Here is a 27,257-nt window from a genome sequence, read left to right as displayed (position 1 = left end):
CAAAGGGAATTTTTCCAGTTTTTGCCCATTCAGTATGATATTGGCTGTGGGTTTGTCATAAATAGCTCTTATTATTTTGAGGTACGTTCCATCAATACCGAATTTATTGAGCGTTTTTAGCATGAAGGGCTGTTGAATTTTGTCAAAAGCCTTTTCTGCATCTATTGAGATAATCATGTGGTTCTTGTCTTTGGTTCTGTTTATATGCTGGATTATGTTTATTGATTTGCGAATGTTGAACCAGCCTTGCATCCCAGGGATGAAGCCCACTTGATCATGGTGGATAAGCTTTTTGATGTGTTGCTGAATCCGGTTTGCCAGTATTTTATTGAGGATTTTTGCACCGATGTTCATCAGGGATATTGGTCTAAAATTCTCTTTTTTTGTTGTGTCTCTGCCAGGCTTTGGTATCAGGATGATGTTGGCCTCATAAAATGAGTTAGGGAGGATTCCCTCTTTTTCTATTGATTGGAATAGTTTCAGAAGGAATGGTACCAACTCCTCCTTGTACCTCTGGTAGAATTCAGCTGTGAATCCATCTGGTCCTGGACTTTTTTTGGTTGGTAGGCTATTAATTATTGCCTCAATTTCAGAGCCTACTATTGGTCTATTCAGGGATTCAACTTCTTCCTGGTTTAGTCTTGGAAGAGTGTAAGTGTCCAGGAAATTATCCATTTCTTCTAGATTTTCCAGTTTACTTGCGTAGAGGTGTTTATAGTATTCTCTGATGGTAGTTTGTATTTCTGTGGGGTCGGTGGTGATATCCCCTTTATCATTTTTAATTGCGTCGATTTGATTCTTCTCTCTTTTCTTCTTTATTAGTCTTGCTAGTGGTCTGTCAATTTTGTTGATCTTTTCAAAAAACCAACTCCTGGATTCATTGATTTTTTGGAGAGTTTTTTGTGTCTCTATCTCCTTCAGTTCTGCTCTGATCTTAGTGATTTCTTGCCTTCTGCTAGCTTTCGAATGTGTTTGCTCTTGCTTCTCTAGTACTTTTAATTGCGATGTTAGAGTGTCAATTTTAGATCTTTCCTGCTTTCTCTTGTGGGCATTTAGTGCTATAAATTTCCCTCTACACACTGCTTTAAATGTGTCCCAGAGATTCTGGTATGTTGTATCTTTGTTCTCATTGGTTTCAAAGAACATCTTTATTTCTGCCTTCATTTCGTACCCAGTAGTCATTCAGGAGCAGGTTGTTCAGTTTCCATGTAGTTGAGCGGTTTTGATTGAGTTTCTTAGTCCTGAGTTCTAGTTTGATTGCACTGTGGTCTGAGAGACAGTTTGTTATAATTTCTGTTCTTGTACATTTGCTGAGGAGTGCTTTACTTCCAATTACGTGGTCGATTTTGGAGTAAGTACGATGTGGTGCTGAGAAGAATGTATATTCTGTTGATTTGGGGTGGAGAGTTCTATAGATGTCTATTAGGTCTGCTTGCTGCAGAGATGAGTTCAATTCCTGGATATCCTTGTTAACTTTCTGTCTCGTTGATCTGTCTAATGTTGACAGTGGAGTGTTGAAGTCTCCCATTATTATTGTATGGGAGTCTAAGTCTCTTTGTAAGTCTCTAAGGACTTGCTTGATGAATCTGGGTGCTCCTGTATTGGGTGCATATATATTTAGGATAGTTAGCTCTTCCTGTTGAATTGATCCCTTTACCATTATGTAATGGCCTTCTTTGTCTCTTTTGATCTTTGATGGTTTAAAGTCTGTTTTATCAGAGACTAGTATTGCAACCCCCGCTTTTTTTTGTTCTCCATTTGCTTGGTAAATCTTCCTCCATCCCTTTATTTTGAGCCTATGTATGTCTCTGCGTGTGAGATGGGTCTCCTGAATACAGCAGACTGATGGGTCTTGACTCTTTATCCAGTTTGCCAGTCTGTGTCTTTTAATTGGAGCATTTAGTCCATTTACATTTAAGGTTAAGATTGTTATGTGTGAACTTGATCCTGCCATTATGATATTGACTGGTTATTTTGCTCGTTAGTTGATGCAGTTTCTTCCTAGCCTCGATGGTCTTTACATTTTGGCATGTTTTTGCAATGGCTGGTACCGGTTGTTCCTTTCCATGTTTAGTGCTTCCTTCAGGGTCTCTTGTAAGGCAGGCCTAGTGGTGACAAAATCTCTAAGCATTTGCTTATCTGTAAAGGATTTTATTTCTCCTTCACTTATGAAACTTAGTTTGGCTGGATATGAAATTCTGGGTTGAGAATTCTTTTCTTTAAGAATGTTGAATATTGGCCCCCACTCTCTTCTGGCTTGTAGAGTTTCTGCCGAGAGATCTGCTGTTAGTCTGATGGGCTTCCCTTTGTGGGTAACCCGACCTTTCTCTCTGGCTGCCCTTAAGATTTTTTCCTTCATTTCAACTTTGGTGAATCTGGCAATTAGGTGTCTTGGAGTTGCTCTTCTCGAGGAGTATCTTTGTGGCGTTCTCTGTATTTCCTGGATGTGAATGTTGGCCTGCCCTACTAGGTTGGGGAAGTTCTCCTGGATGATATCCTGAAGAGTGTTTTCCAACTTGGTTCCATTTTCCCCCTCACTTTCAGGCACCCCAATCAGACGTAGATTTGGTCTTTTTACATAATCCCATACTTCTTGCAGGCTTTGTTCATTTCTTTTTCTTCTCTTTTCTTTTGGTTTCTCTTCTCGCTTCATTTCATTCATTTGATCCTCAATCGCAGATACTCTTTCTTCCAGTTGATCGAGTCGGTTACTGAAGCTTGTGCATTTGTCACGTATTTCTCGTGTCATGGTTTTCATCTCTTTCATTTCGTTTATGACCTTCTCTGCATTAATTACTCTAGCCATCAATTCTTCCACTTTTTTTTCAAGATTTTTAGTTTCTTTGCGCTGGGTACGTAATTCCTCCTTTAGCTCTGAGAAATTTGATGGACTGAAGCCTTCTTCTCTCATCTCGTCAAAGTCATTCTCCGTCCAGCTTTGATCCGTTGCTGGCGATGAGCTGCGCTCCTTTGCCGGGGGAGATGCGCTCTTATTTTTTGAATTTCCAGCTTTTCTGCCCTGCTTTTTCCCCATCTTTGTGGTTTTATCTGCCTCTGGTCTTGATGATGGTGATGTACTGATGGGGTTTTGGTGTAGGTGTCCTTCCTGTTTGATAGTTTTCCTTCTAAGTGTCAGGACCCTCAGCTGTAGGTCTGTTGGAGATTGCTTGAGGTCCACTCCAGACCCTGTTTGCCTGGGTATCAGCAGCAGAGGCTGCAGAAGATAGAATATTTCTGAACAGCGAGTGTACCTGTCTGATTCTTGCTTTGGAAGCTTCCTCTCAGGGGTGTACTCCACCCTGTGAGGTGTGGGGTGTCAGACTGCCCCTAGTGGGGGATGTCTCCCAGTTAGGCTACTCAGGGGTCAGGGACCCACTTGAGCAGGGAGTCTGTCCCTTCTCAGATCTCAGCCTCGGTGTTGGGAGATCCACTGCTCTCTTCAAAGCTGTCAGACAGAGTCGTTTGCGTCTGCAGAGGTTTCGGCTGTGTTTGTTATTGCCCTGTCCCCAGAGGTGGAGTCTACAGAGACAGGCAGGTTTCCTTGAGCTGCTGTGAGCTCCACCCAGTTGGAGCTTCCCAGCAGCTTTGTTTACCTACATAAGCCTCAGCAATGGCGGGCGCCCCTCCCCCAGCCTCGCTGCTGCCTTTGCTAGCAATGAGGGAGGCTCCGTGGGTGTGGGACCCTCCCGGCCAGGTGTGGGATATGATCTCCTGGTGTGCCTGTTTGCTTAAAGCGCAGTATTGGGGTGGGAGTTACCCGATTTTCCAGGTGTTGTGTGTCTCAGTTCCCCTGGCTAGGAAAAGGGATTCCCTTCCCCCTTGCGCTTCCCAGGTGAGGCAATGCCTCGCCCTGCTTCAGCTCTCGCTGGTCGGGCTGCAGCAGCTGACCAGCACCGATCGTCCGGCACTCCCCAGTGAGATGAACCCAGTACCTCAGTTGAAAATGCAGAAATCACCAGTCTTCTGTGTCGCTCGCGCTGGGAGTTGGAGACTGGAGCTGTTCCTATTGGGCCATCTTGCTCCGCCCACCTTTCTTTTTTTTTTGAGTTGGTGTCTCACTCTGTTGCCCGGGCTGGAGTGCAGTGGCTCAATCTCGGCTCACTGCAACCTTCACCTTCCAGGTTCAAGCAAATCTCTTGCCTCAGCCTCCTGAGTAGCTGGGCCTACATCCACATGCCACCATGTCTGGCTACTTTTTTTATTTTTGGTAGAGACAGGGTTTCATTATGTTGACCAGACTGGTCTCGAATTCCTGACCTCGTGAGCCGCCCGCCTTAGCCTCCCAAAGTGCTGGGATTACAGGAGTGAGCCACCGCACCTGGCCCACACTCAAGAAATCTTTGCTCAGTCCAATGTACTGGAGAATTTCTTTAGTGTTTTCTTGTAATAGTTTCATAGCTTGAGGTCTTAGATTTAAGTCTTTAATTCCCTTTGATTTGATTTTTGTATATGACAAGAGATAGGTTACTAGTTTCATTCTTTTGAATATGGATATCCAGTTTTTTCAGCACCATTTATTGAAGGGACTGTCCTGAGACTGTCTTTTCCTCAATGTATATTCTTCATGACATTGTCAAAAATGAGTTCTCCATAGATGTAAGGATTTGTTTCCACATTCTCTATTCTGTTCCACTGGACTATGTATCTGTATTCATGTAAGTATCATGCTGTTTTGGTTACTATAGCTTTGTAGTATACTTTTGAGGTCAGATAGCGTGACTCCTTCTGTTTTGTTATTTTTGCTCAGAATAGCTTTGGCTATTTTGCATCCTTTGTACTTCCATATAGGTTTTAGAATTGCTTTTTCAATTTCTGTGAAATAGAAAAATACTTATTTCATTGGTATTTTGATAGAGATTACATTGAAACTGTAGATTACTTTAGATAGTATAGACATTTTAACAATATTCTTTCATTCCATGAACATGGAATACCTTTCCATTTATTTGTGTCTTCTTCAGTTTCTTACATCAGTGTTGTATAGTTTTCATTGTAGAGATCATTTATTTCTTTGGTTAATTTCTAGGTGTTTTGTTTTATTTGAAGCTATTGTAAATACGATTAGTTTCTTCACTTTTTCAGATTGTTTGCTGTCGGGATGTGGAAATGCTAGTGATTTTCATATGTTGATTTTATATCCTGCAGTTTTACTGAATTTGTTTATTAGTTCTAATAGTTTTTTGGTGGAGTCTTTAGGTTTTTCCAAACATAAGATCATATCATCTGCAAATAAGGATAATTTGACTTTTTATTATTCAATTTCGATGCCCGTCATTTCTTTCTCTTGTCCAGTTGGTCTAGGTAGGACTTCCAGGAGTATGTTAAATAACGGTGGTGAAAGTAGGTATCCTTGTTTTGTTTCAGTTCTTAGAGGAGAGGCTTTTAGCATTTCTCTGTTCAGTATACTAGCTCTGTGTCTGTCATATATGTTTTTTATTGTGTTGAGGTATGTTCCTTCTATATACAGTTTTTTGAAGGTTTTTATCATGAATGAACGCTGAATTTTATCAAATGCTTTTTCAGACCAGGCACGGTGGCTCACACCTGTAATCCTGGCACATTGGGAGGCTGTGGCAGGTGGATTGCCTGAGCTCAGGAGTTTGAGACCAGCCTGGGCAACATGGTGAAACCCCTTCTCTACTGAAATACAAAAGCTTAGCTGGGCATGGTGGTGTGAGCCTGTAGTTCCAGCTAGTCGGGAGGCTGAGGTACGATAATGGCTCGAACCTGGGAGGCGGAGGTTGTAGTGAGCTGCGTCACACCACTGCACTCCAGTCTGGGCAACAGAGCGAGACTCTGTCTTGCTTTTTCAGCATCCTTTGAAATGATTATGTTGTTTTTGTCCTTCATTCTGTTGATATGATGTATCACATTGCTTTGCATATGTTGAACCATCCTTGCATCCTTGGGATAAATCTCATTTGGTCACGATGAATGATCTTTTTAATGTGTTGTTGAATTCCATTTGCTTGTATTTTGTTGAGGATTTTTATATCAATGTTCATCAGGGATATTGACCTATAGTTTTCTTTTTGTGTGTCTTTGTCTGGTTTTGATATCAGGATAATACTGACCTCCTAGAATGAGTTTGAAAATATTCTCTTCTCCTCCACTTTTTAGAATTGTTTGAGTAAGATTGATATTACTTCTTTAAATATCTGGTTAAACTCAGCAGTGAAGCCATCAGGTCCTGGACTTTTTTTTTTTTTCTGGGAGACTTTTTGTTATGGCTTCAATCTCATTAGTTGTTATTGGTCTCTTCAGATTTTAGATTTCTTCGTAGTTCAGCCTTGGTTGGTTGTATATGTATAGGAATTTACTTATTTCTGCTAGGCTTTCCAATTTATTGACATGTAGTTGCTCATGGTAGCCTCTAATGATCCTTTAAATTTCTGTGGTTTTGGTTGTAATGTCTCTTTTTTCATCTCTGATTTTATTTTTTTGGGTCTTTTTCTTCTTAGTCTGACTAAAGGTTTGTTGATTTTATCTTTTCAAAAACCAAACTTCTTATTTCACTGATTGTATTATTTTCTTTCAATTCCATTCATTTCTGCTCTGATCTTTGTAATTTCTTTTCTTCTACTAATTTGGGGTTTGGATTGTTCTTGCTTTTCTAGCTCTTTAAGATGTAGCTATAGGTTTTTTATTTTAAGTTTTTCTACTTTTTTGATATAAATGCTTATAGGTATAAACTTTCCTCTTAGTACTGCTTTCACTATATCCTTATAATATAATATAACACTATAGGTCTTGTTATATTATGTTTCCATTATAATATTTTCAAGAATTTTTTTTTTATGTGTGGAGATGGGGTCTTGCTTTCCTGTTCAGACTAGCCTCAAACTCCTGGCTTCAAGGGGTCCTTCTGTCTTAGCCTTCCAAAGTGCTAGGATTACAGACATCAGCCACCACACACAGCTGTTTCAAGAAAATTATTGATTTTTTTATCAACTTCTGCATTAACCCACTGGTCATTCAGGACCATATGGTTTAATTTCCATGTGTTTGTATAGTTTCCAAAATTCCTCTTATTGATTTCTAGTTTTATTCTAGTTTTGTCAGAGAAGACTATTGATGTAATTTCAGGTTTTTGAAGTTTTTAAGACTTATTTTGTGGTCCAACACTTGATCTGTTCATGAGAATGATCCATGTGCTAAGGAGAAGAATGTGTATTCTTCAGCCATTGGATGAAATGTTCTGTAAATATCTATTAGGTCCATTTTGTTTATGGGTTAGATTAAATCCAGTGTTTCTTTGTTGATATTCTGTCTGGATGATCTGTCCAGTGCCAAAAGTGGGGCGCTGAAGTCTCCAGCTGTTACTGTATTGGGGTCTGTCTCTCTCTTTAGTTCTAATCATACTTGCTTTACATATCTGTGTGCTCCAATATTCAGTGCATATATATTTATAATTATTATATTGTTTTACTGAATTGACCCTTTTATTATTGTATAATGACATTATTTGTCTCTATAGTTTTGTCTTGAAATGTATTTTTTCTAATATAAGTATAGCTACTTGTACTCTTGTTTGGTTTCCATTTTCATGTAATATGTTTTTCCATCCCTTTATTTTCAGTCTGTGTGTCTTTATAGGAGAAGTGTGTTTCTTGGAGGCAACAAATAGTTGGATCTTCTTGTTTTAATCCATTCAGCCTTGCATGTCTTTTGATTGAAGAGCTTATTCCATTTACATCCAGTTATTGATAAGTAAGGACTTATGCCATTTTGTTATTTGTTTTCTGGTTACTTTGTGGTCTTTTCCTTCTTTTCTTCCTTTCTCGTAGTGAAGGTAATTTTTCTTTAGCAATGTGTTTTGATTTCTTGCTTTTATTTATATGAATCTGTTGTGTGGTTTTTGGTTTGAGGTTACCACGAAGCTTGCAATTGATATTTTATAACCCATTATTTTAAACTGATGACAACTTAACACCAATTGCATAAAAAAACTAAATAACAAGCAAAGGAAAAACTAATAAAAACTTTACATTTTAACTTCATCCCTCTGCTTTTTCACTTTTTGTACTATATCTTAAAACGTAGTTATTTTTTATTGGTTCATCTTTTAGTCTTTCTACTCACAATATGAATAGTTTATATACTACAATTATAGTGTTATAATAGTCTGTGTTTTTCTGTGTGCTTACTATTACCAGTGAGTTTTGCACCTTCGGATGATTTCATATTGCTTATTAACATCCTTTTCTTTCATGTTGAATAATTTGTTAGCATTTCATATAGGAAAGGTCCTGTGTTGATGAAATTCCTCAGCTTTTGTTTTTCTGGGGAAGTCTTTATTTCTTTCATGTTTGAAGGATATTTTTGCTGGATATAATATTCTCAAATAACAGGTTTTTTCCTTCAACTCTTTAAATAAATAACAAAATGCCACTGTCTCCTGGCCTTTAAAGTTTCCACTGAAAAGTGTGCTGCCACAGCCATATTGGAGCTCCATTTTATGTTATTTCTTTTTTCTTGCTTTTAGAATGCTATTTTATTTATTTAAACAGAACCTCACTCTGTCACCCAGGCTAGAGTGCAGTGGTACAATCTCAGCTTACTGCAACCTCTGCCTCCCAGGTTCAAGCAATTCTCGTGCCTCAGCTCCCTGAGTAGCTGGGATTACAGGTGTGTGCCACCATGCCAGCTAATTTTTGTATTTTTAGTAGAGACGGGGTTTTGCCACGTTGGCCAGACTGGTCTCGAACTCCTGGCCTTAGGTGATCTGCCTGCCTTGGTCTCCCAAAGTGCTGGAATTACAGGCATGAGTCACTGTGCCTGGCCTCTATAGAATGCTTTTTAAAATCCTTGACCTTTGGGAGTTTGCATATTAAATGTCTTGATATAATCTTATTTGGGTTAAATCTAGTTCTGTAACTTTTTTGTACTTGATTATTGATATCTTTCTCTAGGTTTCCCAAGTTCTGTTATTATCCCTTTGAGTAAACTTTCTGCCTGGTCTTTCTCTCTACCTTCTCTTTGTCTCCTCTGACTGTTTTCAAATAGCCTGTCTTCAGGGTCACTAATTCTTTCTTCTGCTTGATCATTTCTGCTGGTAAGAGACTCTGATACATTCTTCAGTAGGTCAGTTGCATTTTTCACCTCCAGAGATTCTGCTTGATTATTATTTATTTATTTATTTATTTATTTATTTATTTTGAGACGGGGTCTTGCTCTGTCACCCAGGCTGGAGTGCAGTGGTGCGACCTTGGCTCACTGCAAGCTCCGCCTCCTGGGTTCACGCCATTCTCCTGCCTCAGCGTAGCTGGAATTGTAGGTGCCTGCCATCATACCCAGCTAATTTTTTGTATTTTTAGTCAAGACAGGGTTTCAACGTGTTAGCCAGGATAGTCTCGATCTCCTGACCTTGTAGATCTGCCTGCCTTGGCCTCCCAAAGATTATTTTTAATTATTTTCATCTCTTCGCTAAATGTATCTGATAGAATTCTGAATTCCTTCTGTGTGTTATCTTGAATTTCTTTGAGTTTCATCAAAACAACTATTTTGAATTCTCTGCCGGAAAGGTCACTTGTCTCTGTTTCTCCAGGATTGGTCCCTGGTGCCTTATTTAGTTCATTAGGTGAGATCGTATTGGGTGTTTGTAGGTGTCTGGCATTGAAGAGTTAGGTATTTATTGTAGTCTTCACAGTATAGGCTTGTGTGTCCCCGTCCTTCTTGGGAATGCTTTCCAGGTATCCAAAGGGACTTGGGTGTTGAAACCTAAGTTATTGGCCACCGCAGTTATATCTGCATTTGGGGGAACCCCAAGCCCAGTAACACTATGACTCTTATAGACTCGTAGAGGTACTGCCTTGGTGGTCTTGGATAAGATCCAGAATTTTCTGGACAACTAGGCAGAAATTCTTGTTCTCTTCCCTTATTTTCTCCCAAACAAATGGAGTCTCTCTCTCTGTGCTGAGCTACTTGCAGCTGGATGAAGGTTGACACAAGCACCCCTGTAGCCCCCACCACTGGGCCTGTGCTAGGTCAGACCTGAAGCACAGATTACTGTGTCTCTCCCAAGGCTTGCAGTAACCACTGCCTGGCTACCACCTTTGTTTGCTGAAGTCTCCCTAGGGCTCTACAATCAGCAGGTGGCAAAACCAGCCAGGGTTATGTATCTCCCTTCAGTGCAGCAAGTTCTACCTGACCTGAGCAGGTCCAGATGTGCCATCCAGGAGCCAGGGCCTAGAGTCAGAAACATTAGGAATCAACCTAGTGCTCTGTTCTACTGTGGTTGAGTTGACACCCAAACCATAAGACAAGGTCCTTCCCACTCTTCCCTCCCCTTTCTATAGTCATAGGAGTCTCTTTCTGTGGCTGCTACCACCCCAGGCCCATGGTGAGTACTGCCTGGCTACTGCCAGTGTTCACTCAAGCCCAAGGGCTCTTCATTCAGTTTGTGGTGTATGCTGCCTGACCTGGGCCTTTCCATTCAAGACAGTGGCTCCCCTGTGGCCCAGGTCAGGTTCAGAAATACCATCCAAGAGCCAAGGCCTGGGGAATCAGGGACCTCAAGAACCCATTTATTGCTCTACCTGACTGTGGTCAAGCTGATACCTAAGCTGCAAAACAAAGTTCCCTTACTCTTCCCTCCCCTTTTCTCAAGCAGAAGTAGTCTCTCCCGTAGCCACCACAGCTGGGAATGTGCTGTATCCCATCTGAAGCCATCATGTCTCTGAGTCTCACCCAAGGCCCTTGGCGAGTGCTTCCTGGCTACCACTGCTAACTCGTCAGGGCCCAAGTACTCTTTTGTCAGCAGATGACAAATCCTTCCAGGACTGGGTCTTTCCCTTTAAGGTAGCCCATTCCATTTTTGCCCAGGATATGTCTTAAAATACCATCCAGGAGCTAGGGCCTGGAATGGGAGCCTCAGGATTCTGCCCAGTTATTCTGTCCTACTATGGCTGAGCTGGTTTCCAAGTTGCAAGACAAAGTCCTCTTTTTTTTTTTTTTTTTTTTTCGAGACAGGGTCTTGCTTTTTCACCCAGGCTAGAGTACAGTAGCATGAAATCATAGCTCACTGCCGCCTTGACTTTTGAAACTCAATCGATCCTGCCTCATCAGCCTCCCGAGTAGGTGGGACTACAAGTGTGTGCCACCACACCCAGCTAATTTTTGTATTTTTTGGTAGAGACAGGCTTTCACCATGTTGCCCAGGCTGGTCTCGAACTCCTGGGCCCAAGCAATCCTGCCTCAGCCTCCCAAAGCACTGCGATTATAGGTATGAGCCACTGTGCCTGGCACAGAGTCCTCTTTACTCTTCCCTCCCCTTTACTCAAGCATAGGGAAGGAATCTGTACCAGAGTTGTGAGCTCCCTGGGGTTGGGGGCAGTGGGTGCAAACACTCCCTTGGCTGCCCTGGCTGGTCTCATAGGTCACATTCTTCCCAAGTTCACTGACTCCGAGCCCAGCACAACGCCAGGACTTGCCCAGGAATTGCAGTTCTTGTGGCTTAAACCTCCTTTCAAGTTTATTTAGGTCCCCAGAACACTTTAACCTGCAGTAACAAGGCTTGCTGGAGCTCAAGTTCCGACTGCTAGGATGGGCGATTCCCTGCTCTCTAAGGCTAGTCTAAATGCTCTCTCTGTGGGGGCCAGCTGAATTCTGTCCTGTTGCTTTCCACTGTAACAGGCTAGCACTGAGTTCCAATGCAAAGTCCCTCTGTCACTGTGCTTCCTGTCTCCCAAGTGCATAGACTCTTTGTCTGCACCACAGGGTGACTGCTGGGGGATGAGGGAGGAGTGGCATCAGCATTTCAAAACTGTCTTTCCTACCTCTTCAGTGCCTTTTTCAGTGATATGAAGTTAAAACCAGGTACTGTGGTGATTCACGCAACTTTTGGTTCTTTTTTTTTTATATACTTTAAGTTCTAGGGTACATGTGCACAACGTGCAGGTTTGTTACATACGTATACATGTACCATGTTGGTGTGCTGCACCCATTAACTCGTCATTTACATTAGGTATATCTCCTAATGCTATCCCTCCCCCCTCCCCCCTCCCCACAATAGGACCCGGTGTGTGATGTTCCCCTTCCTATGTCCAAGTGATCTCATTGTTCAATTCCAACATGCAGTATTTTAAGGTATGTTTTCATGTGGATAGTTGTTCAATTTGGTGTTCTTGTATGGAGGACATCTGTGAAGGCTTCCATTTGGCTATCTTGCTCTGCATCAGTTTTTGCATTTTCAAATAGGGCTAATACTAATTGACAGCATTGTTGAGAGGATTAAATAGGATCATGTACATGAAAGTATTTTGTAACCTATGAAGTTATTGGGTTTTTTTCTTTTTAGAGATGGAGGTCTCACTCTCTTGCCTGGGCTGGAGCACAGTGGTGTAAGCTCACTGCAGTCTAGAATGCCGAAACTTAAGCAGTCCTCCCACCTAAGCCTCCTGAGTAGCTAGGACTACAGGTGCACGCCACCATTGCCAGCTAATTATTTATTTTTTATAGAAACTAGGTCTTGCTTTGTTACCCAGGCTGATCTCAGATTCCTGGCTTCAAGTGAACCTCCTGCCTTGACCTCCCAAAGTGCTGGGATTACAAGCATGAACCACCATCCCTGGTCTGGATATTGTTAAAATTAATTTGTAAAGAAGAAGTTTTCCCTGTAGGACATGAATTTATTAAATATCTAATGAGTGTACTTCTGTAAAAGTAGCATGTTACATGATAAGGATAAAGCAGTGAGGAGATAGGCGATCACCTCTCTCATGAAGTTAATACTCTGCTTCTGTACTGTTCAATACAATAGCTTCTAGCCACCATGTTGGACAGTGCAAATATAGAACATTTCTATCACTTCAGGAAATTCCCTTGTAAAGCTTTGCACAGAAGAAGCACACATTAAACAGTTAGTTCAGTAAGTATTTTTAATTCTCTTGTGATGAGTGCTTTGAAGAAATAATCAAATCAGAGAAAGTAATGTTTGTGCTAAGAGCCGAGGGATAAATAGTAATGTTCTAGGTAATGTGGAAGTGGAGGAAGCATTTCAGAAGGAAAAGATGAAGAACATTTGCAGAAAGACCTGAGACAGGAAGAAGAGAGAGCTTGAGATCCAGAAAGAACTCATGCATACATCCTGTGTGGTGAAATTAGTCCTGCCTGGAAGGAATGACTGTAATAAGAGGAACAAAGAAGAAGATGGGTGAAATGCAGATAAGCTTGTAGATTTTATGGCCGAAAGTGAAAATTTTCTTGTTCCAATAACTTCTATTTTCTCTTTGAAATGTAGGATCATCTTATGAAAGCAAGAGAGAGAAAGGAAAGGGTGGAGTTTTGAAGAGAGTGGGGAATGTATGAAGCAAATCTTTGTGGACAGTGGGAGAATGAACACCCTAGAGAGATTTAGTAAGATCTTGAATCAGTAGTCTTACCAGTATTTTGCATGGTCTGACTCCCCCCACCACCCCTACACCTGCCAGATTCAGAAATGGAAAAGTCTGGCAGTTGTTTTCATTAATCCAGCTAAAGAAATTAATGCCTGCAAAACATTGAGAATGGCGCCTGGCCCATAGTAAGAGCTAAACAAACGTTATTACCACTGCTGGGGGTTTGTCTAAGAAGAGTGAAAAACAGAACAACAGAGAGGAAATGTAGGACATTTGCAAGAAAATGATTATAATGATGTACTGTGAAATCTACCACAGATAAAAAGTTAAGGCAACGGGGATGATATATAGGGGAAAAGTGGGGAGATCTGGTGAGCATCTGTTAGTGGATTCTCAAGCAAATAAGTGGAAAGCAGAGGAGGCTTGCTCCAAGAGTGAGGTGCATGAAACCAGGTAGGGGCCAGAAAGAAGTAATGCACACAGTGATCTGAATGAAGACTCTTATAGTCTAGGTATAATGTGGTATTTCTTGGTGGAAAGCAAATAAGTGTTCTCGTCTAAGTAAATGATATGAGCAGTAGCAGACAATCCCCAAACTGCCTGTAAACAAACATTTGGAAGTTCAGCTTTCTGAGAGTTTATAAAGCTAATAATATCCAAACCTATTTGAAGTTTTAAATCAAAGTATAAAAACCTGCTCAAGTTCTTATACGCATTTTCTCTGCTATCATCCTCTCACCTTCTCCCGATTCCTAATTCTGTTCCGATTTAAGAATCTTATAGAAACTAAAGGCATCAATTGGTCTAGCTAAACCTGTAGATTGATAATATTATCCTTTAGTTCTGTTTTGTGCCATGAAGAGTGGATTGGTGGTCATGAATATAAAATAACACCAGCTTTATTGGTTGTCTGCTTTTTTCTCCCCTCAGGTGCTCTGTGAAGCATTTTCAAATACAATACTCAAAGTAACTTGTGTTTCAAGATATTTTGGGAAATGAAGCATTATAGTCTAATTCATTAATGTCATTCTTTCCTTTCATTTGGTATTAAAGGCTTCAGCGATTAGCCAAAGATCTTCTAAAACAACTGCAAGTACAAGACAGTGGCTCATGGGCGAACAATAAAGTGTCTGCTTTGGATCGGACCCTAGGAGAGATCACTAGAATACTGGAAAAAGAGGTGTGTAACTAATCTCTGGTTTTTTAACCTTAATCTTTGTGATCCTTTCTCACTATGACAGTACATAGAGCTATAAGGCAGACTCAGTATATGCCTTTCTTCTGTTTTTTAAAGCTAGTTAATAATAGATGTACTTTTCTTTTTTTACTTTTGTTCTTTTCAGTTGTTTAAATGAAGTTATTTTCAGGTTTTTTAAATTGAAGTCCTCTTTAGATCATGGTTTCCTCAGTCATATTTTTCCCACACAAACAAACTGAAATTATTTTGTCAGGAATCACAATAATAAAGATGTATGACTCTATAGCAGAAAATAGAAAACTTTGAATTATAAAGCCTAATAAATCACAACCAAATTTCTACAAACACCAATATCCCCTGATTCCAACAGATTTGGCAGTTTTCTTTAATGACTTAGAATCATTAAATATCTCAATTATAGTTTAAATATCCTCAGTGATTTTTAAAGTATTTATTATTCACTATAGGAAAATGTTAAATGTACAAAGAAGAAATAAAACTTCCTGTAATATCAACTGATAACATTTTATGGTATCTTCTTCTAAACATTTTACTGGACTTTTTTACATTGTTTTATCATAAATACTTTATCGTGTCTTTAAAAACCTTTAATGGAATGAACATATCACATTTTACATAAAGTATAATATTTAGGTGGTTTCTAATTTTCTATTTAAAGTAATGGCTATTTTCATTTATTAGCTGTAGTTTTTGGTTTTTTGTTTTGTTTTCTAGGTTTAAAGGTTATTATGTTATATTTGATATATACAAAAGAAATTGTAATAAAAATAACATAAATACAGTGAACAGCTGTGAACTCACCACCCAATTTAGGAGTAAGATTGTTACCACTACATTTGTGGTTCTCAATATGATCCTTTCTCACCCCATTCCTGATTCCTTTAAAGGGAATACTGTACAGAATTAAAGGTGTATCATTGTTTTTTTAGAAATAGCTTTATTGCTTTATCACGTAAATGTATTGTCAAATAACGTTAGTTAGTTTTGACCTTCATAAAATATTGTACGATAGACTTCTGCAATTATTTTTTCAGTCAAAATTATGGTTCTAAGTTTTTAGCCTTATAGCTGTTTTTCATTGCTTTTCTCTGCTGTAGAGTAAGTCCTTCATTGTATTAATACTACAGTTTTTAAATCTGTTCTGACAATGGACATTTCAGAGAGAGAGAGTTTGTGTATGTATGTGAGAGAGAGAGAGTGCACACAAGCATGGGCAAACAGTGCTGCTCAAACATTCTTGTATCAGAGTAAATAAACAAGAATTTCTTTAAAGTTGGGGGTCTCAGTCTTTCGTCTGCATCAGAATTGCCTAGAGAACTTGTTAAAACACAGATTGCTGCCCCCGGCTCCTGCCCCAGATTTCTGATTAAGTAGGTTTAGGGTGGGTCTGGAGAATTTGTATTCCTAAGAAGTTCCTAAGTGATATTGATGCTGCTAGTCCAAGGACCATATTTTGAGAATCACTGCTCTAGTCTAAGGCATATGTCTCAATGGTGGAATTGTGGGGTTCTCAGGCATATGAATGTCCAACTTTATAAGGTAGTGCTCAACTACATTTTGGCATCAGATAGTACAGTCATCTGAAGAAACCGAAAGCAGCCTATTCACTGAATAGGACAGAGCTGTAAAGTCAGTTCTTGTGTGTAACACATCCCTTTCAGGATACCAGAGGTTCAGAAACTGGTAGTTGTCACACATTTGCTAGAATGCGGTATTTAAAGATTCAATGTGCTTTGGGAAAAATCTCTGATCTTTTTTAAAATTATTATATACTGATTATTTTTGTAAAGGATAGAGTACTTTGAATTAAAAGGCAATTGCTTGAAGACACTGCTACACGTATCTTATCTCATGAATATTGTTTTAGGTTAAAGTAATAGAACTTTTGAGGAAAAGGCAAAATGATCTATATAAGAAAGGTATTCAGTATCAAAATTCACCTAAAGTTATTTCCTTCACAAAGGGGCAATTTACTGAAATACCTCTGGTTTCTTATAATTTGGGGGAGAAAAATGTTGTCTGGCTCCCAGTCTAAATGGTCTGTGTCAGGAACCTTGCTGTAAAGCTGTCCTCAGAGTATACACTGCAGGACCACCTAAGAGTTTAGACTTACCTACAATAAGATCCTTTTGCTCCTTTTAAACTGAAATCCTTTTTACCTAGCCAAGACACACTCACGTTATGAAGACTTCTGTAGAGTAATACTGACATTTCAGTGTAATTCAGCTGATGATATTTATGATTTCAGTCTAGGAATTGTAAATAGCCATTCCTTTTTGTTTGGAAAACTACCTGGAGTAACAAACTCATTAGAGCCAAAGCCAGGTACCCAGTGAAGGATATTTGAAGACAGTCTAGAAGAGACAAGGTAAGACAGTAGAACTTGGGCAAGTGTAAGCACTAATGGAGGAATGGTGAGAGATGAATCTTGAAGTCTTTATTTGCTTAATTTAGACCTCAAAACATGGATGCTTTCTACTATCGCTTGACACAGTGTTTCTTTAGATAATTTTTCTAAAGTTCGGAGAACTACTTTAGACCTAATGGATTAAACTTGTGATGTATAGAAATGCTCTTGTCATGGAAGGGGTCAGGAAACTGAGGAGACCCGGGTTTTGTAGTACTTACTATGCATTTCAGGTTCCTTCTGTTTTTTTGGGTTTTCTGATTTCATTCAGAAATTAAAAGTGTGTAAGCTTTATTTATGTGTTATGCTTTTAAAAATATCTTAAGCCGCTTCTGTTTACTAACATACTTTGGTCTAGGGTACTGGTACCAACTCTTCCGACAAAAATATCTGAAAATGCTGGGTGGGGAAGAAAGCAGTTTTCTTAAAAGCATCAAATAGCTAAGAAGAAATTAAAGAATTCCCAGTCCAAGGAAAAAGCAAGAATTTAGAAAGTTGTGCTTATAACTTAATTGCCCCAAAAACCATGTGCCAGATTGGCAAATGTGGGTTGTGGTTTACAGGCGTCATCGTGTAAGGTGATGAAAGTAAAAGTATAAGGGCTGCCTAAGTATGAGGTCTAATAGGAGATTTTTCCGATTTTCCTTTCATGAAGATAAGACCACATCAGCCTACTCCATCACATAATGATGAACCTTTGCATCCCACTCTCAGGACTATGAAGAAAGCACTTCGGCACAATGCAGAATTTATACCCATAGTCCAACCCCTGGCACAGATTTGCTGCTCAAATTCACATCACCTGTATTATTTCAGATGGTGAATTGAGTTTAAAGTTGTCCTAGATTGACTTGTGGTGTCTTTAGGAATCAATTAGAAGAGAATACAAATCCTCATTGGAAGAAGACACCTTCATTCTAGGCCTCAGATACTTTCTGTTAAACAATTTTACAAGGACAAGTAGCCATAGTGAAAAGATAAGCCCAAAAGTAAGTAAGTCGTGATGAGTAAGCAGAAACTAGAACTGCAAGGCTCTGTTATTACTAGTCACAGATTACAAAACTATGCTTGCTATCTTCTGAGGAAGTAAAAGGCAAGCTTGAAAATTTCTATAGGAATGGACTTAGCAGTAGTGACAGTAGGTAATTCAGAACTGTCCTTCCACTGATGACAATAAAACTAGATAAAATATGAAATAAAACTGAACTGCAAACAGGGTAATGAATAATTACTGGACCAAGATCCAGAAATTTGACATTTTTGGACTAGGTACCATTGATGATCCAAAAGAAGTGGACATGAGTTTGATTAGTTCCTTTGAGACTGTTTGCAGGACTGATGAGAAAAAAAAATATGGGCATCTAGGACAATCAATGGTAGGGACTATGGCAAAAAAAAAACCTCATGTTTTGGTTTGGGATCTTAAAGGACTGTACAAGGAAAAAGGGTGGACAGGAAGTACACCAGTCATTACACAGACAACTCAGTTTCAAATCATGTAGGTGGCTGGGAAAATCCAAATCACTGAAAAAAGATTAAAATGATTCTAAATTGCTAATACCCCAGGTGGCTAACAGAAGCAATTGGAAAATTTATTTTGGAGAAAGATAATAGCAACCTAAGTCTCAAATTCTCTCAACAAAATAAATTTCAAATGTAGTGTTTGGTAGAGTAAGGTAATTAAGCATACAAAGGGACAAGACAACATGCATAAAAACCAATAGAAACAGACCTGCAGAGGCTCCAGAACTATGCTTATCATGATCAAAGATATAAATATTAATTGTTTTAAAAGATATATAGCACATTTGAGAAAATATTGGAATTTGAGAACTGAACATTTTAGTAATAAAAGTTACAAAAATTATAGATGAGGTAACAGTAGAATAAGCCAAGCACTGGAAGATAGATCATAAGAAAGAATCCAGACTGAGCATGGAGAGAAAAAGATATGGAAAATAAAGAGAAGAGTATAAGAAGGATGTAATATATGGTGAAAATGTCTAATTTCTGTGTAATTAGAGCTCCAAAAGGAAAAGAGAGAAGAAAATAGGGCAGAAACAGTATTTGAAGTGATCATCATTTAGAACTTCCCAAAACTTACAAATCAATTTACAGATTCAAGAAGCCCAATTATGCCCAAGCAGGGTAAATAAAAAGAAATCCACATTCGCAGATGTCACAGCGAAACTAAAGAAAGTAAAATTGTAAACCAATCTCATTCATAAATGTGGAGTCAGAATTTCTAAACAAAATTTTAGCAAACTGAATCATGCAATATCTAATAAGGATAATATATCACAACAAAGTTGGATTTATTCAAGATACTTGAGTTTGCTTTAACATTGGAAAATTATGATATATTAACAGAAGAAAAAAAATATCATCTCAAAAGACGCAGCAAAAGCGTTTGGTAAGTTCAGCATCAATTAATGGTAAAGATTCATAGTAAACCAGGAATAGAATGGAATTTCCTTAATCTGACTAATTGAATCTACCAAAAAAATTATAGCAAAATAATATTTACTAGTGAAATGTTGAAAAATTTCCCTTTGAAATTGTGTACAAAAGAGAATATTTGCTGTCAACACTTCTGCTTAAAATGGGGGTTCTAACTAGTGGAAAAATAAATAAAAGTTGTAAGATTTGAGAGAAAAAGTGAAATAGTCATTGTTAGCAAATGATATACATAAAAAATGTAAAATAATTTACAGATAAATATTAGCACAAATAAGTTAGATTAACAAGGATACTAGACAATGGGCAGTATATAAAAATCAATTATATTTGTATATTACCAAAATATTAAATATCTAGGAGTAAATCTATAATGTTTATGGATTGGAAAACTCACTATGGTATGTTTTCCTTTTCTGCCCAAGCTTATTTGTAGATTCAGTGAAATCTCATTTAAAAGTCCAATACTTTGTTCTTTGGAAATTCCAAAACACTATTTAGAATTTCTAAAGAACAATATTTAGGCGCAGATTGTAAAATACGGAATTTCAAAGATCCAATGAAACAGTGTGCAAAACCCTGTTGAAAAAGAACAATATGACCAGGACTTTGGGAGGCTGAGACGGGCAGATCACTTGACGACAGGAGTTCAAGACCAGCCTGGCCAACATGACAAAACCCCGTTTCTACTAAAAATAGAAAAAATTAACCAGGTGTGGTGGTGGACACCTGTAATCTCAGCTACTTGGGAGACTGAGACAGGAGAATCGCTCAAACCCAGGAGTCAGAAGTTGCAGTGAGCCAAGATCATGCCACTGCACTCCAGTCTGGGCAACAGAGCGAGACTTGTGGCGCAGGGGGAGAGGGAACGATATGGAAGATTTGCTCTACCAAGTATAAACACTTTTTATAAAGCCACAGTAATTAGGATAGTGTACTATTGGCGATAAGATGGAGAAAAAGAAGAATGGAACATAATTGAATTCATAAGCAGTACCATTTGTATATATATGCTTGATCCGTGAAATGTGAGGTATTTGCCTATGCACATATGGAAAAAGGAAGCACCACAGAACACTGTGGGAAAGTATGCTCTATTTAGTGAATAAAGGCTATAATGATTGAATATCCTTGTTTTTTAAAAAAAGTTACCTGTATCTCACATCATAAACAAAAAATTAATTCCAGATGGATCTAAATATAAAAAGAAAAAACTAATTTTTAGAAGATAATATAGATTAATCTCTTCTTTACCTTGGAGTTTTACCTGGACAAGAAAATGACACAAAAGAAATTAACAGTAAAGGGAAACTTGATAAATTGGACTGCATTGAAAATAAGAACTTTTGTTCATCAAAAGACACCAGGAAGAGAGTAACAAGACAAGCAATAGAAGGGAAGAATATTTTTTATATATATAATCAACAAAAGAGTGGCATCCAGAGTATGTAAGGAATTCCTACAAATTAATGAGATGCAAAAACAAACTAAACCAGTAGGATAATGGTCAAGAGAATAGGCATTCTGAAAGAAATCCAAATAGCTAAAAAATAAATGTGTAGATAGTCAACCTCTTTAATAATCAGGATAATTCAAATTAAAAATTCAATGTGATAATGTGATTCACTTATCAGAATGACAAAAATTAGATTGAAAATACCAAGTATTGGCAAAGAACTAGAGCAATGGGAACATACAGACAATGTTCGTGATAACATAAGTTGAGCCTACCATGTAGCAAACAGTCTACTGTTGTCTACTAAATTTGTAGACATGTGTATCATATTTCACTTTTAGGCATACACTCCATGGAAAGCAATGCACATATCCACCAGGCAAGATATACACAAATGTTCAATGGCAGCATTGTTTATAATCACCACATATGGAAAATAGTGCAAGAATCCATCAATAGCTGGAGATACAAATTATGGTATGTTCATATAATGGATTATTATTCAACAATAAAAATGAATGAACTACATCTATGGATAACAGTATGTATCTCACAAACTCTCTTTAGTGAAACAAGTCATCAAAAAATATATATACTGTTACAATTCCAGTCATATAAAGTTCAAGAAAAGACAAAAGGACCTGTATTGTTTTGGAATAACACATAGGTGGTAAAACTGTAAAGAAAATAGAAAAAGAAATTTCCTAAAAATCAGGATCGTGATTGTTCAGAGAGAAGGTTGAGATGTGTGGTCAGAAAGAGTCATATAGGTGGCTTCCTCTATGCTTCTAGTTTTCTTTTTCTTGACTGGATACTGGTTACACATTGTTCAAATTAAAATTATTCTTAAAATTCTGTAAAATTAAAATACAGGTTTGCTATTTTTTCTGACTTTTCTGTATGTTTATGTTTAACAATAAAATTAATTTTCAGAATTTAAGGTAAAATAAATTGCTCCAAATAAAAGACCCTTTTATTGACGAAATATTCAATTATTTCAAAAAAGAGTTTAAAAAAATAGTCTTACATATGCAAAAGCATTTTCCTTATTCTTACCATTGTGTTAAATTTGGTCCAAGTCAATGTGATCTGTATTTGCATTGACTTTTCTCATTACTTTGTGATGATAAACATTACATTTAAGTTTGGATAGTAACAGCATCCCAGAAGCTTTTCTGTGGTTTATCAGTAACATGAGACATGTGTATGCTGTTACTATAAGTAAACAGTTTAAGCAGATGGATTGGACATGGAGTTTGTCCAATTGCCTTTCCTGACTTTATAGAATCCTGCCAAATTTAAATAGAGATTCAGCTGTGATTCTTTTGAATCTGAATAAGCAAACAACATAGCTGGCAGCATTGATGATTTGAAGTGAATTGCGATATGTGAAATCACAATTTACATTGTAATACCTATAGCAAACCATGCCATGCTTTGGTATTTTCAAAACTTATCTTGTAAAATTCCATTCACAGATACCTGTATAAGGTAGAAAGGTAGAAACTCTTCCCTACCATTTTCCTCTTTTTGCCAACTGTTGTGACTGTGTAACATATAGTTACATAGTCTAGGCTCAGAGAGATAAATGAGTAAGCCTTAAGAGCTTTTTCAACCTAATTATATTCAGAAAACTGTGTTCAGGTCCTGCTAGACACTGCCCATCTTCCAAACCCCATGGTTCTGCTTCTTGTATTTTCAGCTGGAATTCTTCAGCTGAAGAAATGGGAAGCATTCAATACTAGGAATCTCTTATTTTGATCCCTTCACTATGTTCTCAGCTTACATGGTTGTTTCCTCATTGCAACTGATACATAACTGAATATAGCTGGCGTGACACCCATGTTTTGTCAGAAGGTGACAAGTATATAGCCCAAAGTAAAATGAAGACGTTTTTCAGACGTTTTTCAGCTAGCCTCCCTTGGAAGACTACTATAAAGAAAAATTGAATTGTTATTTCATGAATAGGACAGATTTAACTTATAAATGGTTTGTATTTTTAAAAAAGAAACAACAAAAAGCAGGTGTTGAGAGAAGGATAACTTACTGGAAAGGGGCATAAGGAAATTTCTAGGGTGATTAAAAAGTGTTCTGTATTTTGTTTTAGGTGGTGGTTAGATAGTTGTGTGCAGCAGTCAAACTTCATCAAACTGAGTGTATAAGCATTCCTTTTTCTCCACAACCTCACCAGCATCTGTTATTTTTTAACATTTTAATCATAGCCATTCTGACTGTGTGAGATGATATCTTATTGTGGTTTTGATTTGCATTTCTCTAATGATCAGTGATGTGGAACTTTTTAAAAATGATTGTTGGCTACCTGTATGTCTTCTTTAGAGAAGTGTCTGTTCATGGCCTTTGCCCACTTTTTAATGGGGTTATTGGTTTTTATCTTGTAAATTTGTTTGAGCTCCTTATAGATGCTGGGTATTAGGCCTTTGTTGGATGCATAGTTTGCAAAAGTTTTCTCCCATTCTGTAGGTTACCAACCTTCCTTCCCAGAGATGAGACCTACTTCATTATGGTGGGTAAGCTTTTTGATGTGCTGCTAGATTTGGATTGCTAGTATTTTGTTGAGAATTTTGCATTGATGTTCTTCAAGGATATTGGCCTGAAGTTATCTTTGTTGTATCTCTTCTAGGTTTTGGTATCAGGATAATGCTGACCTCATAGAATGAGTTAGTGGGGAGTCCCTCCTTCTCAATTTTTTGGAATAGTTTCAGTAGGAATAGTACCAGCTCTTCTTTGTATACCTGATAGACTTCAACTGTGAATCCTTCTGATCCTGGGCTTTTTTTGGTTGGTTGGCTATTTATTACTGCTTGCATTTCAGAGCTCATTATTGGTCTGTTCAGGAATTCAGTGTCTTCCTGGTTCAGTCTTGGGAGGGTGTATGTGTCCAAGAATTTATCCACTTCTTCTAGATTTTCTAGTTTATGTGCACAGAGGTATTCATAATATTCTCCCATTGTTGCTTGTATTTCTCTGGGTTCAGTGGTATTTTCTATTATGATTATGTAAACTAACTATTTTTGGACTATTTAAAAATGTATCTTTGAAACCCCTTGCCTTATGTAATACAGTACACAGATACTTACTTGCACAAAATAATGAAAACTAGGAAGGCAAAAACCTCAGTGACTACTAATTGAGAAATAGGGCATTGTCAGCATTCCAGAACGCTTTTGTCTGCTCCTGTTTATTTTGCTAATCACACTCATTTCTCTGCATTTTATGATAAAGTATTAATTTGACTTTTTAGAAACGGCTTCCTTTTCTTTATGGTTTTATCACTTAAGGATCTGTTTCTAAACACCATCTGTTAGTTAAACATGTCTAGTTTTGAACTTCATGTAAATGGAATCCTACTGTCTATATTTTGATGGCTTCCTTCTATCAAACTTATGTTTTTGAGAATTTATGTTGTACAGTTTTGTTTCCATTACTATATAGTGTGCCATTGTATGAATTTGTCACAGTGGTATTTATCCATTCCACTGTTGATGGACATTTGGATTATTTTTATGAAAAATGTGCCTGTAAGCATGTATCCTGGTATTCGTGCAAAAATTTCTCTAGCAAGCAGAGTTCCTGGGTCATAACATATGCCTCTCTTTATCTTTTCTTGATAATGCTAAACAGTTTTCCAAAGAAATTGTACCAATTTGCATTTCTGCCAGCAGTATATAAAAGTCTTGTTGCTTCCTTTCTTTCCAGCACTTGTTATTATCAGACATTTTGATTTTTGCTACTCCTGTATGTAGACAGTGAGATCTTGCTGAGATTTTAACATACAGTTGTCTTTTGGCAGATAGGTTCAGGCACCTTTTCATATTTATTGGCCATTTGGGATTCTTCTTTTGTGACATGCCTGTTCAAATCTTTTACACATTTTTCTACTGATTGTTAGAATTTCCTTTGTGTTCTGGACACTAGTCCTAGATTGTTCAAATATATTAAACACATCTACTCCTGTTATTGAGCTGTGTTTTTATTGTCTTTTGGTTCCTTTGAACAAAATTTCTTAATATTAGTGTGTCAGATTTATCAATATTGTCTTTTATAAAGATTGTTTTTGCTCTCCTTTTAAAATATCCCATCGCAAAGTTAAGAAGATATTCTTGTATTTTTAGTCTCTTGTCCATTTGGTATTAATTTTTTTTTTTTTTTTTTTTTTTTGAGATGAAGTTTTGCTCTTGTTGCCCAGGCTATAGTGCAATGGTGCAATCTTAGCTCACTGCAACCTCCTCCTCCTGGGTTCAAGTGATTCTCCTGCCTCAGCCTCCAGAGTATCTGGGGGATTACAGGCATCCACCACCATACCCGGCTAATTTTTTGTACTTTTGGTAGAGATGGGGATCACCATGTTGGCCAGGTGGGTTTCGAACTCCTGACCTCGGTGATCCACCTGCCTTGGCCTCCCAAAGTGCTGGGATTACAGGCATGAGCCACCACACCTGGCCTCTGCCTCATATTAAAAAAAAAAAAAAAAAAAAAAGTAATACTGGGAGGCGAAGTTTGCAGGGAAGCAAAGGTTTCAGTGAGCCAAGATTACGCCATTACACTCCAGCCTGGGCAAAAAGAGCAAAACTCTGTCTTAAAAAAAAAAAAAAGTGAGGTAGAGACTTCATTTTGTTTTTCTTGCCCTTGTAGATGCATAATTTCTTGAGTGTTGCTTATTGAAAAGGCCAGTTTTAATACTTGTATTGTACCTACACACTGTGATTAACCACCCCTCCCTAAAACAGTGCTAAGGAAAGTTACTCAAAGCGGTAAAATAGCACACTTCCCTCAAGTATCGGTTTCATTCAAACATTTCAGGGAACAAAAACATCCATGTCCAAGTATGGATCTTGATGCTAGCTGCCTTCAGTTCAGCTCAGTTCTTTTAAATTAGTAGACTCCATGACATATCCTGTCTATTAACTAATGCAGGTAGAAATGTTTATACTCCTAAGTTTTTGTCCATACCTGTGCAAAAGATACTAAAAATATCTCTTGAAGAAAGGTAGTATATAAAATACTGTGGTAAAATAATTGACAGGCATGTCAATTATTACAATAGGTAAGAAATATCATGAAAATGATATTTGAGAGCCAGAAGTAGGACCATTAATTATTTAATTTTAATTTTAAGTAAATGCATTATAAGAGGCTCTTTGGGCCCAACATGTGACATTGAGTGATTTTATTTCTCAGTAAGCAGATGTGCTTATTGAAGTTTCTGCTTATAACAGCCTGGTAGTATTCCATCATGCTAACTCTCTGGCTATATTCTACTCTAAGCTCACCTGAGTGATTGATTGCCTCATGCAGTGAGTAAATACTTACTGTTTTTAACCACATTTATGTAAGTCTAGGTTCTCGGAAATAACGACACTAAAAAAAATGAGAGAGAAATTGCCCATGTATGGATCTTGATGCTAACTGTCTTCAGTTCAGCTCAGTTCTTTTAAATTAGTAGACTCCATGACAGATACCCTGTGTATTAACTAATGCAGGTAGAAAACTCATTTCTCCTTAATATAACACATTATTTTCTAGTTATGATAAACATGGGCCACATGGAAAAAATTGAGAAGTCTTAAAGGTATTTCTTTCTAGTACTAGGTGTATATCCCCCAGCCCTGCATCCCTTTTCTCTGATATTACAGAGTCATAAATGGATACTTGGAGATCTGTACTCTAGTAAATCATCTAGCTTATTTTCTATTCCGTTCCCAGGAACTATGAAGAAACAGGATTGTTGAAAGTAATGATGTGGGTTGGGTTTGGATCATCATTGGGAAGGTATTTAGGGAAGCAGTTAAGAGCAATATTGAAAGCATGGACTAGAACTTATTGTTTTGTTATTGTGTGACCCTGGACAAGTTAATTAATTTCTTTGGGTGTCAGTTTCCTTATCTTATCAGTAAAATGTAAGATTCTGACACATCCCAAAGAATTGTGTGGCTATTAAATGAAATATTGCATGTTAAACTCCTGGCAATGAGTATGCAGTCAGCAAGTGTTGAAACAATGTAATGAATGCATCTGTTGAGAGTACAGGCTTTGTAGTTACGGGCCTGAATTCAAATTCCAAATAGATCATGTAGTGGCTCTGTGAGTTCACCAAGGTTTTATTAACCTTTGTAAGCTTCAGTTTCTGCCTTTGAAAAGTAGGATAGGATTACTCTCTTAAGCCTCCTTCACAAGGGTACTAATTCTGTTCCCAAGATTGGAGACCTCCTAAATTACTTCCCCAAAGGACCCACACCCAGTGCTGTCACACTGGGGATTAAGTTTCTACACATAAATTTGGAGAGGGGCACACAAACATTAAGACCATAGCAGAAAGCTAATAAGAGAAAAAAATAAAAAAAAAACTCAATGGGAATGACA

The 27,257-nt window shown here is 37.8% G+C and overlaps 1 protein-coding gene and 1 long non-coding RNA gene across 29 annotated transcripts in view; both read left to right on the top strand.

Moving 5' to 3' along the window:
• Positions 1-27,257, top strand: part of SCAPER (S-phase cyclin A associated protein in the ER) — a 568,707-nt gene that overhangs the window by 322,890 nt on the left and 218,560 nt on the right. For all 28 annotated transcript variants that reach the window (XM_077939992.1, XM_077939989.1, XM_077939985.1 and 25 more), the window contains one exon: positions 14,391-14,517. In XM_077939992.1, the coding sequence (XP_077796118.1) occupies positions 14,391-14,517 (127 nt within the window). The remainder of the gene's footprint in view (positions 1-14,390; positions 14,518-27,257) is intronic.
• Positions 23,099-25,374, top strand: LOC144330014 (uncharacterized). The gene is made up of 2 exons (XR_013395821.1): positions 23,099-23,853; positions 25,158-25,374. It is a non-coding gene; the product is annotated as an uncharacterized LOC144330014 (long non-coding RNA).

This window comes from Macaca mulatta, chromosome 7 (assembly GCF_049350105.2).
Source record: "Macaca mulatta isolate MMU2019108-1 chromosome 7, T2T-MMU8v2.0, whole genome shotgun sequence".
Taxonomy (NCBI): Eukaryota; Metazoa; Chordata; class Mammalia; order Primates; family Cercopithecidae; genus Macaca; species Macaca mulatta.
The sequence above is the reverse complement of the archived record's forward strand: the minus strand, read 5'-3'. Positions and strand labels throughout refer to the sequence as shown.